This window comes from Haliotis rubra, unplaced genomic scaffold (genome assembly GCF_003918875.1).
Source record: "Haliotis rubra isolate DU_JTF1 unplaced genomic scaffold, ASM391887v1 Scf395, whole genome shotgun sequence".
Lineage (NCBI taxonomy): Eukaryota > Metazoa > Mollusca > Gastropoda > Lepetellida > Haliotidae > Haliotis > Haliotis rubra.
The window spans coordinates 168,202-187,293 of NW_025767074.1; the positions used below are offsets into that span (position 1 = coordinate 168,202).

General features: G+C 42.6%; 1 protein-coding gene across 1 annotated transcript in view; it reads right to left on the reverse strand.

Annotated features, from left to right (window-relative positions):
- Positions 1-258: 258 nt before the first annotated feature.
- LOC124286899 (condensin-2 complex subunit D3-like) overlaps positions 259-19,092 on the reverse strand; it is a 45,988-nt gene continuing 27,154 nt past the window's right edge. The window contains 17 exon segments of the mRNA XM_046723340.1: positions 259-956; positions 1,195-1,231; positions 1,789-1,867; positions 2,618-2,669; positions 2,671-2,729; positions 5,593-5,665; positions 6,205-6,412; positions 7,530-7,774; positions 8,359-8,486; positions 9,330-9,414; positions 10,029-10,088; positions 10,194-10,301; positions 10,591-10,680; positions 12,269-12,353; positions 13,779-13,848; positions 14,885-14,989; positions 16,197-16,281. Of these exon segments, the coding sequence (XP_046579296.1) occupies positions 807-956; positions 1,195-1,231; positions 1,789-1,867; positions 2,618-2,669; positions 2,671-2,729; positions 5,593-5,665; positions 6,205-6,412; positions 7,530-7,774; positions 8,359-8,486; positions 9,330-9,414; positions 10,029-10,088; positions 10,194-10,301; positions 10,591-10,680; positions 12,269-12,353; positions 13,779-13,848; positions 14,885-14,989; positions 16,197-16,281 (1,719 nt within the window). The 3' untranslated portion in view covers positions 259-806.

Genomic DNA, 19,092 nt, shown 5'->3' on the forward strand with positions numbered 1-19,092 from the left:
GTTGGGATGGGTGTTCCTAATCATACCATGAGAGACAGGGTATCTTGCACCCAGTGCATGTTATTCTTCACTTTACCTAACCATAGTTACTGGCCGTTCACAATTCATGGCTTGGGGGGTTGCCGATGACTTTAAGGTGTGTGTGTGTTAATATTGATGGTGTTGTTAACTCATTGTATTTCTGTCTGTGTTGTCAATTTTGTGAATTCACAACTTGCACTAAGCACTTTGGAAATAAACACAATGTGTTTTCAAGTCTGTGTTACAATTTCTGCATCATGTTTATTGACACTGTACATACATAACAATCATAACTATTTATGTTCAGATGAAAGCAGAGTGAGACATACTAAATGAAATTATAGGTTTTGGCTTTCATGTCACCATGTTGGGTGAGTGAGTTTAGTTTTACTGCTTTTAGCAATACCATGGAAATATCATGGAGGGGTGACAGCAGAAATGGGCATCACACATTGTACCCAAGTGGGGAATCGACCCGGGTCTTTGGCGTGACAAGCAAAAGCTTTAACCACAAGGCTACCCCACCGCCAGTCACCCTGCTGGAACACTTTCCAAATTTGATGATCTTGATTATCAATGCACTGAGAATTCCACAAGTGTTCAAAAATTGGATTCACATTTTTCAACCAATCAATGCAGCGCATACTTCCATTAGGTTCAACTGGAACTCATCTTTAAGCCATGTTGCATTTATTGTACATTAGAGCAGAGATACATAAGGCATTGGTACATTATGAACCAAATCTACAGTCGTATACTGTATAGTTGTTTTCCGTTAGTTTCTATTATCTCTTGCTTCGAGAACTTCTGCGTGTTGCTGTTGTGATCGCCCTCTGGCTGCGAGATCGGGTACTAACAGACACCTCTGCAATCTCCTCCTCCTCACCGTCCACTGGAGGGTCCGCATCGCCAGCCCTTACTGTAGCCGCGGTAGACTGTAACAGTAAAGTCGTATTTGGTGGTCGGGGAATTTGGAACCAGAACTGGTTCTTGAATATATGCTTGTCACTGGAAATTGGTACCAGAAGGAAACTGGGCCCTATCTCAGATATCGTAAGTTGGCGCTCGCAAAGGGAGACGGAAACCAGCTTAGTTCCGGAAGTAGCACCTCTTACAGGCACTGTTGTATGCCAAACACTGTTTTATTACATCTGTGTCATATGATATACTCACCGATGGTTTAATGTTCCACGGTTTTACTCTAGGTGCTCTGTAAAGAGGAGAACATAATATAATTCAGAGTGAGTGAGTGAGTGAGTTTAGTTTTACGCCGCACTCAGCAATATTCCAGCTATATGGCTGCGGTCTGTAAATAATTGAGTCTGGACCAGACAATCCAGTGATCAACAGCATGAGCATCGATCTGCACAACTGGAAACGACATGTGTCAACCAAGTCAGCGAGCCTGACAACCCTAGCCCGTTAGTCGCCTCTTACGACAAGCATAGTCGCCTTTTGCGGCAAGCATGGGATGCTGAAGACCAATTCTACCCTGGATCTTCACGGGTCATATAATTCAGAAGTTCATATAATTTCAATTCTCAGCTGATAGGAATGAAAAGTATGGAGTGACTGAGTTTAATTTTATTCCGCACTCGGCAATATTCCAGCTGTATGGCGGCAGTTTGCAAAATAATCAAGTCTGGACCAGGCAATCCAGTGATTGGGATACAATGAATTTGTGTCAACTGAATCAGTATTGATATGATCGAGTAACAGGCATCTGGTCACTTACAGAGGTGGCTTGAGTAACAGAAGTGTACTCACGGTTTGTCTGGAGAGTACATGTAGACAAGGTCATCTCGAGGCTTGTTCCGACCTCGACGCACTGGGGATGCTGAGGTTGCTGAAACACACATCATTCTGTTATTATGTGAGTGAGTGAATTAAAATTTAAAGACACATCAGTAATATTTCAGCCATGTCATAACCAGAACAATACAATACATTTTTAGACTACAAAATCTGTCGACAAAGGACAGTAAAAGAACTAGTCTATCACAGATTTACATTCAAACAACATAACTATACACACAAACACAATTAAAGGGCTACACATCGCCAACAAAAGAAGGTAGATCACCCTACTATGGACTTTGGGAACAAAGGCAGGGTTCTTCATGAATCATGCTTTTGAGTGAGAGAGAGAGTGAGTATGGTTTTACGCCGCTTTTAGCAATATTCCTGCAATATCACAGCAGGGGACACCAGAAATCGGCTTCACATATTGTACCCATATGGGGAATCAAACCGGGTCTTTGGCGTGACAAGCGAACGCTTTAACCACTAGGCTACCCCTCATGCTTTTGATGCAAGTCTTTAAGAGAATGATGTTAAGGACTGATACTTGTTCAGTTTGTGGGATTACAATCCTGCTTGTAGATGAGTGATAGAGGAATGAGTTGAAAGGACACTGGGTTCATATGCAGTAGATTGAACCTGGAGTCTTTCCTAAATTGTTAAGTCAATAAAAATGTGTAGTGCTGCAAATGTAATGACCCAAATAATTTACCTTTTCAATCCTGAAACAAAATAATATTCTGAATACATTCAGTTTTGTTCATTACACTGTTACAAACACCTCAACAGTACTCACCATCCTCCGATAGATCAGGATACACACGGACAGGGACCGAGGTTGGGATCGGGGGATGGAGGTATCAGCGTGATGTTCTGCTCGCCAGCGAACGTGATGTTGCCGAGGACATCTGAAGTCAAAGTGAGTGAGTGAGTGAGTTAGGTTTTACGACACTTTCAGCAATATTCCCGCAATATCACGGCGGGGACACCAGAAATGGGTTTCACACACTGTACCCATGTGGGGAATCGAACCCGGGTCTTCAGCGTGACGAGTGGATGCTTCAACCATTAGGCTACCCCACCGCCCCTAAAGTCAAAGTAGAGACACAAATACAGTATTTCGAGTTAGCATGGTCACATATCACTGCATATGGTGCCGTGTCAGTACTGTCATTGATATTTCTAGTAAACAGTTTCAATTCTTTCAATAGTTACTTTTTCAACAATAATGCAAATCACAAAAAATTGGAAATTAAATAAAAAAATCAAACAAGCCCACAGGGGTAGTGGGATGGCCTTGGAAAGGTTACTTGTCCTTATAAGATGGAAGACTTTCAAATTAATCTTTAAGCTTGAAATGCTGTACCATAGATCTACTTTGGTGATTTGACATGGAGAAACACGGATAATATATAATTCACAGCAAAGATAGACTGACTGAGTTTAGTTTTACGCCGCTTTTAGCAATATTCCAGCAATATCACAGCGGGGGACACCAGAAATGGGCTTCACACATTGTGAGCAAAGATAGAACACATTTAGCAGTTCTCATTGGCACTAACTATAGTAAGCAAGCACTGTATGCTGTTCTCATCAGTGGTAGTCATAGAGAGAGTAAGTGAGTTTAGTTTTACGCCACACTCAGCAATATTCCAGCTATATGGCGGTGGTCTGTAAATAATCAAGTCCGGACCAGACAAGCCCCTGATCAACAGCATGAGCATCGATCTACACAATTGGGATGAAATGACGTGTCAACAAAATCAGCGAGCCTGACCACTCGACAAGCATGGGTTACTGAAGATCAACGCTAACCGGATCTTCACCGGTTGGTGGTCACAGTGGCATATTGCAGTCTTCTCACTCAATCTGACAATATGAGAGAAGACCAGGGTGCGTTGTACGAAACAACCTAAGCACTAAGACTATCGTAAGTCTATGTTAAGGTATAGGAGTTATGATCACCTTAGGGCTAAGGTTGTTTAGTACAATGGCACCCAGGGCACGAAGCAACAAGATGCAACAAGATGCAACAGGAAGCAAGCAAGAAGCACTAGGAAGCAAGAATTACAAGCAGTCAAGTAAGTCTACAGTACAGGATGCACTATTGTTTGGTTAGATTCGCAGCACTATGAAGCAAGAAGCAGGACTATGATAAGCAAAAGCAGTCACTTTGTACAAGAAGCACTATGGAGCAAAAAGCACTATTATCCATGTGCACTAGGGAGCAAGAAGCAAAAGCAGTCAAGTAAGCCCACGGTACAAGGAAGCACATTGAAAAAGCACTGTGAACAGGCTAGCAGCACTAGGAGGCAATGGGGACAGATCTCACTACAAAGTCATAACCTGTGGGACAGGTGAGCTGTAAACATAGGAATATAATACTCAGTCTGGTTCAAGTGACAATATGAGAGAAGACCAGGGTGCGTTGTACGAAACAACCTAAGCGCTAAGACTATTGTAAGTCTATGTTAAGGTATAGGAGTTATGATCACCTTAGGGCTAAGGTTGTTTAGTACAATGGCACCCAGGGCACGAAGCAACTCGAAGCAACAAGATGCAACAGGAAGCAAGCAAGAAGCACTAGGAAGCAAGAATTACAAGCAGTCAAGTAAGTCTACAGTACAGGATGCACTATGAAGCACGCAGCACTAGGAAGCAAGCAAGCACGCAGCACTAGGAAGCAAGCAAGCACGCAGCACTAGGAAGCAAGCAAGCACGCAGCACTAGGAAGCAAGAAGCAAAAGCAGTCAAGCAAGTCTACGGTACAAGGAAGCACTATGGAGCAAAAAGCACTGTGAAGCAAGCAAGCACGCAGCACTAGGAAGCAAGAAGCAAAAGCAGTCAAGTAAGTCTACGGTACAAGGAAGCACTATGGAGCAAAAAGCACTGTGAAGCAGGCAAGCAGCACTAGGAGGCAATGGGGACAGAGACGGCTACAGTCCTACCTGTTTGAGCCAGGTGAGCTGTAAACATAGGAACTATGTAGATACTGTTGTCATATATACACCGGAATCATGCGTTGTCTAGTGTCATTGAGTAAATGCAGCTTTAAGCCTAAGGAATAATATTCCAGCTAAATCATGGCTGGGGGCACTTGTTTACATCCTGGACGTCAAGTGGTCTATATGTCCAATCATCTATCTGTTATGTCTTAATCCTTCTTAACCAAAATCATATCGTTTTAAGTTGATACTCTTCTACGTCAAGTCTATATCCTTCAAACACCAGTTCCATATCCTTCTACCTGTTTATATCCTTGAACCACAGTCCACATCCATCTACCCTAAGCCCATAACTTTCTTAACTCCAGTCTGTATGCTTCTACCCCAAGAATTATACTTCTACTAGTTTATATTCTTCCAACCCTTGTTTATATCCTTCTACCCTATGTCTATATCCTTCCAACCACAGTCCACATCCTTCTTGCCCATATTTACATCCATGCAACCCAAGTCCACATCCTACTGGTTTATATCCTTTCAACCCTTGCTTATAATTTCTCCAAAGTGTTCACATACTTCCAATGCCAGTCCACATCCTTTCTGCCCATGTTGAAATCCTTCTAACCCAGGTTAATATTCAGTTGACGAAAATCCGTACACTCCAGCCCATGACTATATTCTTCTATTCCATGACTGTACATTCTCCGGCAACCCATGAGGCCTTCCCTTTTAGTCTGTATCCTACAAGAGCTGCTACAGACTTATCTATGCTTGTGTGTTATCTGTAGGATGCTGCTGCATGCTCTCCTCAATGCTGGACACTTACCACTGGGAGTGCTGATGGCGCGACTTGTGTTCCGCGTACGCCGTGGTGGTGTTCGTATGTTCTCTCTATTGTTCTGCAAAATGTCACAGATTTACACATTACAGGCACGTAATCTTGAGGCATATTTCTTTTAAAACTATTCTAATCTTCATGAATATATTCATTTTATTGAACAAACTTGAAATTATTTCAATTTTTCACTTTCCAACTGACTGAAAGATTGAAACTAGGAATACAGAATAAGTATAGGGAGAATGAGTGTGATAACTTGCTGTTGTCTGCTTGAGCATCTTACTGAGTCGGAATTCTGATTGTTACATTGCTTAAAACTGAGAAAATGATACAATATCATTCATTTCATGAATTTCTTTATCAGAATGAAATAAAATAAACTATTTTATCATCTGTCCCTTGTGGATGAATGGATGAATGAAAGAAAGAATATTCTTTAGTCAATAAAGTTTTGTCATCATAAATATTAAACAGTCAGTCCCTAAAAGGACAAAACTGAACACCAAAAGTTATGTAGTTTCCAATATTTTTGGTGCTATGCATCTCTTTTCCTCAGGCATAATAAACGCTATGGAAACACAGAGAAAATATATTTCGCACCTCAACCTCACTTGGCGACACCTCTTGTTTTACCCCACCATCCTTGTCTGCCCATTTGACCGCCGATCGCCGACGTTCCTTGTCCTTCTCAGCAGCCTTGACCTTCTCCTTGGGTTTGGGTGAGTTCCGGACTTCCCGCAGCACCGTGTTGAGGGTCAGAGCTTTCCTGGCAGAGTTCAGGATAGCGAGCGTGGCCAGTGGAGTGCATCTGGTAAAGTTAATATATAGGGGCAGGTACATACAGGATATAGAAAGGGGTATATGAGGCGAGGTGAGGTGAGGTGAAAGTGGTTTAACGTCGTGCTTGAGAATATTTCGCTCATATGACGACGTGCATGCGTGTGTATGTGTGGCTGCTTGTACTAGCCCAGACTTAAGCTGGTTTTATAGTGCTAGCCCACTGAGATACCATGCCGCACTGAAGCAGGAATACCCCACTCAGACACATTATACTGACTCCAAGCCGACCAGTCCTTGGTGTACTCTTTAATGCCGAGAGCCAGGCAGGGGCCAACAAGTACCGTATTTTAACGTCTTTTGGTATGACCCAGTCGGGGATTGAACCCGCGACCTTCCGCTCTCCGGGCGGACGCTCTAACCTCTACACCACGGAGGCAGTTAGAAAGGGGTTATATTGGTATTCCAACAGTATGAGGGCACATTGAATGTCCCCAGTATGTTTATTGTTTGTTAACACACTTAACGCTTAATTCCAGGTACATGATGGAGGCCAGTATATAATAGTGTCTGGACCAGACAATTCATTGATTGACAATTTGAGCATCTAGTGAATATGAACACCTTTATGACATAGTAAGTTCATTCAACACATATCTTTTTTCACTACATTATGCAAACCAGGCAAGTACAGTGTGAGTGTGTGTGTTTTTTTGTTTAATGTCGCACTGAGCAATATTTAAGCTACATGGCAGCGGCCTTTAAAAAAAAAATTAGTCTGGACCAGTGAGTGAGTGAGTGAGTTTAGTTTTACGCCACACTCAGCAATATTCCAGCTATATGGCAGAGGTCTGTAAGTAATCAAGTCTGGACCAGACAATCCAGTGATCACCATCCTGAGCATCGACCTATGCAATTGGGTCCTGTTAACAGGGAAGTTTATGAAATGATCATGTGACTACACTCCACACTATATTAGAAACAGTGTAAGCATTTAGTATGTGGACTTTTTTCTACTGCAGAAAACTGACCCAAATATTGAGCTTCACAAACATGTTCACCAGCCAGTTTGAGGTAACTGGCAATGTAAATTACCATAGAGTAGCAAACAGCAGAGCCTAACTCTGGGCTCTGGGGTTAAAGACTACCTGCTGGGTGTGCCCTGTCTCTCCGGTGTTCTGCCCGCACCGAGAGGGGTGGAGAGTTTGTTCGTTGCTAGTGGACTCTGAGGCTTAGCCCCTGGTGTCCCACTGCCAGGTGTGGGTGGCTTGGCCACCCCAGGGGTAGGGGACTTCCCCTGTTGAGGGGTGCCGGGAGACTTGGCTGGGGTAGCTGGCTTGGGGGAACCGCCCGGTCTGGGGGACCCTGATGCAGGGGACATGGATAGCCGGCCCTGCAATAACAGTATCTTGTTGTGAAAGATGAAAAGATTAATAGGTTCAAGGATAGAAAGGCCCAAAATATTCAGCAATGTTCCTGTTATATGATGGCGGTCTGTATATAATCAAATCTGGACCAGACATCATGAGCATTGGTCCAAGCAATTGGAATACGTCAACAAAGTAAGCGAGTCTGACCACCCAATCCAATTAGTGGCGTCTTACAACAAGCATGGGTTGCTGAAGACCAGTACTAAACCAGACCTTTACGAGCATGGAGGCACCCAACATGAAGCAGGATGGAAATGTTTATCACACACACCAGCATCGCGTGTCATAATTCAAGTGCAAAAATTTTCAACAACATGTCAAACCCCGGTTCACAACACTTGCCCACCTTGACTATAAATACTTTACCTGCATCACAACATGCCAGTTGTGTAGAAAGCCCCAAGTGAAACATGTCGAAAATGTTTCTTGCTTTCTTGAAACCCTTTCACACAGGTGTTGTGTTGATAGGCCAAGCATCAAATTAGAGTGAACCTTTTGGCACAGATAAGAGACACAACTAGAAATGGATGCCCTGAACTACACATACCTGTACTGAGATTCTCTGCATCGGAGTGTTCTCATGTAGTCGTTTCTCTGCCGCGGCTTGCTGTTCCTCAAATATACGAAGGTCATACTCAATCTCTGTCGCCAGCTGCTTGTCTGCTGACAGAATGTCTGTGAAGACAAAAGTGTGAGTGACTGTCACGTACCATTCCAGAAGAACTCTGTGATAGTAAATAAACCAGTCCGGACCAGACAAACATACATTGATTTACCTATTAATCTGGACTGATACGCTAGGAGTATATATATCACTACAACATCTATATGCCTATGATAAAGCAGGGGTGGAAATAACCCATTGCCTGACGTCCGAGTCCAGTGTTTTTTTCTGTCGGGCAAGCAAATTTGTATATCACACTGTACCAGTGTCCAGTTGACTTTCCAATGTTAATTACGTTGTTTATTTAAAAAATCAGCAAGAAACGGTCGGTATAGTGGAAAAATTATCAGGGCAACTTTACATGTGCCACTGTACCAGAGAACACTATCAATTTTAGTTATTTCCAACCCTTGTAAAGTATATAGCTATGACAGGCTGTGACGCTACAAACACTGTTGATCAAGACCCCGCAATTTCACAAAGCTATGACTATCAGAAAGTGACGATATGACGACAAGACCATAGCCTGTCTATGCTACAGTATAAGAGGTGCAACGATTGCTAACAAGAAAAAAGTTCACGAGATCTTAGGTTAATGAGAGTTTTCTAAATAAAATGGGGACCAGGATCCTGTGCTACATGGGTTTTCTTTAACTTTGGGGATATTTCTTATGTAAACACAGTGAGTGAGTGAGTGCTAGTGGGAACAGTCCTTCACATCATCCTTCATGTGCCAGCTTGTTGTGGGAGGAATGATTTTTCTTTTCTTTGCACATGCATCATATTTTGTGTTCGATAAGACCCTACATACTTTTCTGCTCATACTGACATTCAGCTAAAATTTGACCTCTCACCTTTGACCTCATTCTTGTAGTCCTTCATGAGTTCACGCAGATACAACATAAGGTAACGAAGTACTGGGCTTTTCTGTTTCTCCAGCTGTGAAAAACAACATGGCAACGGTCACACAGAATAGTATTTGGTTTGGGATATCAGTGTCAGTTGAGACATCAGGAACCATATAAACACAGGCCCTTGTTCCACAAAGTAATAATAATAATATTGTCCATTTTCATGGCGCTAAACTCCACTGGGGCATGCTCATAGCGCATACAAGAGTCAAGGGAAAGTAAAAACTTGGTGGCAGTTCAAGGTCACTTTAAAAGTACAAACAGAACAGATGAGTCTTTAAGAGACACTTGAACTGTTCCAATGACAGGGCGTCTTTGAGAGAGTCTGGCAGTAAGTTCCATCTAGTGGCAGCTGCAACACTGAAGTAATCTTTGCTCTTTGACCATCACAACACTGATACTCAAGACTTTGTATAAAGGTCTCTTTGTGCAACTGGTCACCAGTTAGTTGTAATTCTGTGGTGTTTTCAACCCATTTTTTCACACTATAAACCTTGAAATCACAAGCTAAACTGGCTGAGCATTTGTTAGTTATTACTGTTGTACATATAAGCAAGGTCAATAACTTTTACTATCATACAGGTATTGTCTTGATATTGCTGAAGTTTTATTTGTAATTGTCTCCATCTTGGAGCCTCTCACCATTTTCTTCAGTGACGTCACTATAGGAACGATGTTCTCAATGACATTCTTCTTCAGCACCTACAAAACAAAATTGTGAAAATATATTTCCAAACATTTACATGGATAATGATTTTTGTCATATTGTAACATAGTTCTGTCCTAAATTAATTAAACAAGTAATACCTGTGTGATCAAGGTCTTCTTTGCAGTTGCCATGACAACAGCAGCCATGTCCTGTTCCTCGGCAACATCATCGTGAGGTCGGACCTTCAGGGAGGACAGCTTGATCTCCTGGAGAGAGTGAGTGAGTGAGTTACATGATGTTCAAGCAACTTTCAATAGTAATTCATTTACATTTCAACATGAGGAAGCTAGATCCCCCCTCACAGACCAAACAACACAAAAGAAATGCTACACCTTCTTTCCAAAAGTAGGTTCTAAGTAAAATCAGGTGGGGGTTTAATAGAAACTACTGGTAAGTGAATTCAAATAGGGAGGATCCAACAATATAGGGAGCTCCACAAATTGGTGACTGGAGTTTGGGCTGCAAACTTTTGACTTGTATTTTACCCCATCATACCTTACTGCCGAGGATCGTGAGGGCATCTTGCAGGACAGCGGTACTGTCCCCGTCCAGTGGTAGCACACCATCCACTGCACTGGCAAGGATCTGTACAAGAGCAAATACATGTGTTAACAACAGGGACTCGTGCTACAACAGGGACTCACAGGGACTCGTGCTACAACAGGGACTCACAGGGACTCAGGGACTCGTGCTACAACAGGGACTCACAGGGACTCGTACTTAGTGTTCTCCAGTTTGACATAATGCAAGATACTGCATCCAAAACTCATAAAATTATGTCTGTCAATGCACTTTTCACATTTTTATCCTGATAACAATAGAACATTTCCCCACAGTTGAAGAATCGAAAATAAATGTCTGTTTCATGTGTTTAATATTTAAGCTGTCTGGAGGGCAAGCGGAAGATCAGGCTTTTCAGGGGTTGTCCTATACGCAGCATATAAGTGTACATGTGAGAATCTATGGATATACTAAAGCCGATCCACAATTACTTTCAGACATACCGGGATATGCAAACGAAACAATGTAACTTAAGAATATTTCATATCCACTTTGTATTGACTAATGACAGCAAACAAATTTTACCAGCAAGCTTTTTGTAAACTGACATGTCTATTGTCCATCTCATATTTTAAGTGAGTATGGCATGTACATTCCATTTGTCAACTTTTACTTTATGTTGAATAATATACACCCTCAGAGTAAGGCACCTAATCCCCAGCACAAAAGTCAGCCGCCTAACCCAGCTTTCGGACATGGGAGCCGTGCCAATTTACACTTATCAGTGAGGTACACAAATTCCGCAGTCTAGACTACCAGTTGTTCGACTTCCATTTTAATGGAAGTCATGGTGGCTGAGTGGGTTAGGAAGCTGATTTTGTATTCTGGTGATTAGGTGCCTGACTGAGGGTGTGGGTTCGGATCTCGCATGGGACTCAACCCAACAAAAGTACTAGAATCTGTGCTATACTAAGAAAGTGTAATCCCTAATATAACATATGTTGTTCAAAAATTGTTTGATCAAGGTATCAAGTCTTACAAAATGTCTTTTAGTAGACATATGGAGGACACTTCCACTCAGATTGAGACTTTAGCCACAGGTTCTAAGTCTGGGTCTAGCAAAATGCCTTTCAGGAAGTTTACTTTGATGATGAAAAATTAACCAAATATCTACTGAACCTTTAGTCAAGTTATAGGTTTTGGCTGGTACACTGATATACCTTTGGCGGAGACTTTCCACCTGGTATCATCTGTATTTGATAGACATAATAAACACATGCATATGATTCAGTCAACATTGTACATTGAATTGTGGAAACGGTTTATAATATCATTAGCACTATTCCTGCCACAAATACTACTCAAAGGACTTAAAGACCTCCCAATTCTTTCACAGTATTTCAGTTTATGTGTCATGGCATGACAAACCAACAAGTAATCTGAAAATACATGGATTGTCCTTAACTCCTTTTGAGTGGTATATCAAGGCTGGGACAAGAATGTGCTGACCACACACTATCTGGAATCAAACCCGAATTACGTGTCAATGCTTTAACCACGAGGCTATCAAAACTACCCCTTCCCTTGTGTAAAGTAAGAACTGAAAATCGACAAATCACAAAGATCTTTAAATGACATTCTCTAGGTCTTGTAAACTATCTGATCCACTCACATCCTGACATATTTTTGCGGAGAGCTGGAAGCGATGTTCGTCCGTCATATGTTCCAGCATGAACAGATACAGCTTCAGGCGCTTTCTGGAAATAGAATCATTGGAGTGAGTGAGTGAGTTTAGTTTTATGCCACACTCAGCAATATTCCAGCTATATGGCAGCGGTCTGTAAATAATCGAGTCTGGACCAGACAATCCAGTGATCAACAGCATGAGCATCAATCTGCGCAATTGGGAAGCCGATGACATGTGTCAACCAAGTCAGCGAGCCTGACCACCCGATCCCGTTAGTCGCCTCTTACGACAAGCATAGTGGCGTTTTGTGGCAAGCATGGGTTGCTGAGGACCTATTCTACCCCGGATCTTCACGGGTCAGAATCATTGGAACATCCAAGAACCACTAAATAGAGGAGTGACTGTTGTTTGTCAAACCTGCAAGTAATGAACTCAAGGCCAGACAAAGAGTCAACGAGTGAGTAGGGGTTTATGCCGCTTTCAGCGATATTCAAGCAATATCACGGCAGAGGACACCAGAACTGGGCTTCACATATTGTACCCACTTGGGGAAACAAAGCCGGGTCTTCGGTGAGATGAGCGAACGCTTTAACCACTAGGCTACCCCACTGTCCATATTCTGCTGAAAATGTGCGCCAGACCGAGGAGACACGCAATCAACTATGTCATACATTGTTAACCCTTGAATATTATTTTAATCATCTTTAAACACAAGCAATCATCATAGTACATACCATATGGTGCAGTGAACCTATCTGAGCTCCAAATTATGCATAATAATTCACAATGACCCAATTAATTTTTTGTTTGTATTTGTCACAAGAGCAGACTAATGGGACTCTGTCATTCTATTCAACTTGCGCAGTTCAATGCTCATCATGTGGACAGGCTGGTCCAGACTTGATTCATTATAGACCGCAGTCATGTAATAATAATAATAAGTCATCTTCTATAGCGCACAGTCTCCAACCACCAAGTGATTGCTCGTGGCGCTTAATTAGAATCTGATTCTTATTACCCCGGATAACCCAAGCAGCCTGTTAGGCACTAGAAAGTTATAGTCACATGACTTTATCCAACCGGGTACCCATTTTCTGCTGGGTGAACAGAGGCAATTTGGAACAAACTCACTTGCCTAAGGTGAGACCACATGTATCACATGTGCTTCGTTGTGGGGCAGGACTGAAGTCCTAGAAACTCTCAGGAGTCAGGCTGCCAAACACGGTCACCCATCCAAGGACTGTCCAAGCTCGACGTTGCTTAACTTCAACTGATTTGTGACCTGAGCTCTGTTCACAGGACCACACGCCACCACATGTAACTGTGATATTGCTGAGTATGGAGTTAAACAACCAAGTAATCCAGCTATGTGACGGCTGAGGATGCTGAACCGGGTTCCAGTAATTGACAGCATGAGTGTCAATCTACACAATCTGGATACAACAACATGCAGCGAAGCGGTCACGGGTTTGAGTACAACAAACAAACAACTTACTCAGCATTCTGTTTGCCACTGAGAGAGAACATCTGCTTTTCCCGGTCTGACTGGGTGAACTTGTTGTACACTGCAATATGGAATATCGTCAATCAAAACAAGGATTTACACAACATCAGTATAGTCTTGTCTATACTGATGCAATTGCAAGATTAATTTTAATGTTCATTATGTGTCACTGTAAACAAAAGGCATCCAATGTTTTCTCTTGTAAAATGAAAATAAAAGACAAAGTCAGAACCTTTGTTGATTCCTGCATTCAGTCATATTATTTTGTCAATAAAGCTAACACATGCACCAATTTCAAAAACATACACAACAATCTCCATAAATCCGGTTTCCCCAAAAAGTGAACCGGGTTTTGACAAGCATTTTCTGAGATAGATACACCGAATTATTAAAACTGTTCAGAGAAACCCCAGGGTATCATCAACAAGTCTACAAAATATCTAAGAGATTGGTTGCAATTTATGCAAGTATTGTCAAATTAAAAACAGCATGTCCAAAAATGCAATATGGGACTCTCTAAAGGAGAAAGTGTACCGAGTAGTGCGAGACAAATTGACTGAGCAGGCGTTAAAGGACAGGATAATTATGTCATGGGAGGAGATGTCGGTGGAAAAAATACCTAAAAGCATTTCTGCTCGAAAGAAACGGCTTCGTTTGCTTGTGGAGGAAGACGGACGCCATAGACTGAAATGAGTGAGTTCTCATATGGTATTGCCTTTTTTGTTGACTTGTTGATGATACCCTAGGCTTACTCTGTGAAAAGTTTTAATAAATTCGGTGTATCCATCGCTGAGAAAATACTTGTCAAAAACCGGTTCGCTTTTTTGGGGACACCCGATATATACCGAGTACTTAGAAATTGACGGGTGAGGGAGAAGAAGATGCACTTAATGGTTAACAAACTTCAGTGAGTGAGTGGGGCATAATGCTGTGTGTCAACTAATCGACACATGTACTGTATGGTCTCATTAGGTAGGGTTTACACAGAGAATATGGTCAGGTGGACCTTATTGGAGCAGGGCCTTCCTACAATGGAAACAGTACTAGAAATGTGGTGGGAAGCATTGCTGGACAAAGACTGAATATAGCTGAATAACCTGAGTGGTCTTGATAGGAGTTGAAGTGGAAGATGCACTCTACGAAGTGATGGAAGAACATGGTGGGCTGTCTCTGGAGGAGGAGGTGGACCAGGCAGAACTCCGCTGTGGACAACAGGACAATTTTACACTCTACATGACTCTCACAGTTAACACATCAGTAAAGTAGATTCAATCAGCAGATTATGAACAAACATGTCTTAAAGTTCAGGCAAATCATAAAATTTAGATTACTGTAAACGTACTTATTTTCGCGTGGTGCAATTTTCGCGGAATTGACAGTTTAGACTACATCGCGCGGTCAATTATTCGCGCAATCAGTAATTGCCGGAACTGCCAGCTGTCTCTTTGGCCGCCACTAATAGCAGTGAAAACAAACAGAGTGGCTTAACCTGTCAGGCGGCGTTTATTGCTTACTCACAGGAAATCCCTATCTGTGCGATATACTAGTACACAGTAATCCGTTTACTCCCGGAAGAGATGAAAAACACATCAGTCTTATGTTCCGAATTCTGACGATTTGTCGAATTAACTTCTACTGTATATGAAGCTCTTTGTGATTTCAAACAAGCCGGGTTGTTGTGAATTAGATGATTGAGTGTTAGTGACTATTCGCTTCATGATGTACTGGTGAATAAAATCTTAATGAATAAATAAAAAAATGCTGCATTATTTCTTTCCGAGTCGTTTCACGGTAATCTGTTTTGTATCAAACCATGTCATGTGACCAATTTCCATGGCAGCCACAACACACATTGCTGTTTTCGCTAATTCGGCAATGGGATTTGGCTCATTATTTAATTATGTTTTGGGAAATCCATTACAGCGACAGTTAAGTTTGATCAGTCGTCATTTTAAGATTCCCGTTGATTTCTGTCTTCAAACGTGATGTGTTATGGTAACAACTCAGGGGCGAGCGTGGCTAGACTGAATGAATGACAGGTTTATTCGCGGTGTATAATTTTTCGCGCTAAAATGTTTTGCGCGAAAAGCGTGAAAATAAAACCTGCGCGAAATATAATACGTTTACAGTAAGTATAAAACAACTAATAATCCTAATATTATATCGGTGAATCAATACACTGGTCAAAAGTGATGGAGGTCAATGCCACTTACAATCTTAGCAAAAACCAAGAGCATTAGCATTGTGTTGACAATCATAATCAGAACAAATCTCAGAATTAAACTAGGGATTACTGGATCCTTGCGTGAGTAAGGGACATAACTTCGCAGAAAACACTGTGGCATCAAAGATGGTTGAGTCATTGATGTTTATCTATGCATTAATAGCCCAACGAAGCTGCCTGCTTACCAAAGTCCCTGATGTGAGTGTTGGTGTCCAGCAGCGTGGTGATGAACCGATAGAACAACACACCCTTCCACTTGAGGAAGTCCTCCTGGAAATACAGGACAGGCTTACAAACAGAATCTCATAAAGTGACATCCCCCACTATCCTACCCACTTGATGAAGTCCTGGAAATACAGGACAGGCTTACAAGCAGAATCTCATAAAGTGACATCCCCCACCAACCTACCCACTTGATGAAGTCCTGGAAATACAGGACAGGCTTACAAACAGAATCTCATCACATGACATCCCCCACTATCCTACCCACTTGATGAAGTCCTGGAAATACAGGACAGGCTTACAAGCAGAATCTCATAAAGTGACATCCCCCACCAACCTACCCACTTGATGAAGTCCTGGAAATACAGGACAGGCTTACAAACAGAATCTCATCACATGACATCCCCCACTATCCTACCCACTTGATGAAGTCCTGGAAATACAGGACAGGCTTACAAACAGAATCTCATCACATGACATCCCCCACTATCCTACCCACTTGATGAAGTCCTGGAAATACAGGACAGGCTTACAAACAGAATCTCATCATCACATGACATCCCCACCAACCTACCCACTTGATGAAGTCCTGGAAATACAGGACAGGCTTACAACAGAATCTCATCACATGACATCCCCCACTAACCTACCCACTTGATGAAGTCCTGGAAATACAGGACAGGCTTACAAGCAGAATCTCATAAAGTGACATCCCCCACTATCCTACCCACTTGATGAAGTCCTGGAAATACAGGACAGGCTTACAACAGAATCTCATCACATGACATCCCCCACTAACCTACCCACTTGATGAAGTCCTGGAAATACAGGACAGGCTTACAAACAGAATCTCATCACATGACATCCCCCACCAACCTACCCACTTGATGAAGTCCTGGAAATACAGGACAGGCTTACAAACAGAATCTCAACAGTGACATCCCCCACCAACCTACCCACTTGATGAATCTCATCACATGACATGACATCCCCCACTATCCTACCCACTTGATGAAGTCCTGGAAATACAGGACAGGCTTACAAACAGAATCTCATCACATGACATCCCCCACCAACCTACCCACTTGATGAAGTCCTGGAAATACAGGACAGGCTTACAAACAGAATCTCATAAAGTGACATCCCCCACCAACCTACCCACTTGATGAAGTCCTGGAAATACAGGACAGGCTTACAAACAGAATCTCATCACATGACATCCCCCACCAACCTACCCACTTGATGAAGTCCTGGAAATACAGGACAGGCTTACAAACAGAATCTCATCACATGACATCCCCCACTATCCTACCCACTTGATGAAGTCCTGGAAATACAGGACAGGCTTACAAACAGAATCTCATCACATGACAGGCTTACAAACAGAATCTCATCACATGACATCCCCCACCAACCTACCCACTTGATGAAGTCCTGGAAATACAGGACAGGCTTACAAACAGAATCTCATCACATGACATCCCCACTAACCTACCCACTTGATGAAGTCCTGGAAATACAGGACAGGCTTACAGAATCTCAGAATCTCATAAAGTGACATCCCCCACTATCCTACCCACTTGATGAAGTCCTGGAAATACAGGACAGGCTTACAAACAGAATCTCATCACATGACATCCCCCACCAACCTACCCACTTGATGAAGTCCTGGAAATACAGGACAGGCTTACAAACAGAATCTCATCACATGACATCCCCCACCAACCTACCCACTTGATGAAGTCCAGGAAATACAGGACAGGCTTACAAACAGAATCTCATCACATGACATCCCCCACCAACCTACCCACTTGATGAAGTCCTGGAAATACAGGACAGGCTTACAAACAGAATCTCATCACATGACATCCCCCACTAACCTACCCACTTGATGAAGTCCTGGAAATACAGGACAGGCTTACAAACAGAATCTCATCACATGACATCCCCCACCAACCTACCCACTTGATGAAGTCCTGGAAATACAGGACAGGCTTACAAACAGAATCTCATCACATGACATCCCCCACCAACCTACCCACTTGATGAAGTCCTGGAAATACAGGACAGGCTTACAAACAGAATCTCATCACATGACATCCCCCACCAACCTACCCACTTGATGAAGTCCTGAAATACAGGACAGGCTTACAAACAGAATCTCATCACATGACATCCACTTGATGAAGTCCAGGAAATACAAGACAGAGGCTTACAAACAGAACCAACCTCCCCCACCAACCTACTTCCACTTGATGAAGTCCTGGAAATACAGGACAGGCTTACAAACAGAATACAAGACAGGCTTACAAACAGAGATCTCATCACATGACATCCCCCACCAACCTACCCACTTCTGATGAAGTCCTGGAAATACAGGACAGGCTTACAAACAGAATCTCATCACATGACATCCCCCCACCAACCTACCCACTTGATGAAGTCCTGGAAATACAGGACAGGCTTACAAACAGAATCTCATCACATGACATCCCCCACCAACCTACCCACTTGATGAAGTCCTGGAAATACAGGACAGGCTTACAAACAGAATCTCATCACATGACATCCCCCACCAACCTACCCACTTGATGAAGTCCTGGAAATACAGGACAGGCTTACAAACAGAATCTCATCACATGACATCCCCCACCAATCCTACCCACTTGATGAAGTCCTGGAAATACAGGACAGGCTTACAAACAGAATCTCATCAGGTGACATCCCCCACCAACCTACCCAACTCACACCCAAATCTATCGCCCACCTACACCCAACCACCCAAATCTATCGCCCACCTACACCCAACCACCCAAATCCATCCTACCCCGGACTTCTGCACAAACGCGCCCCACCCCC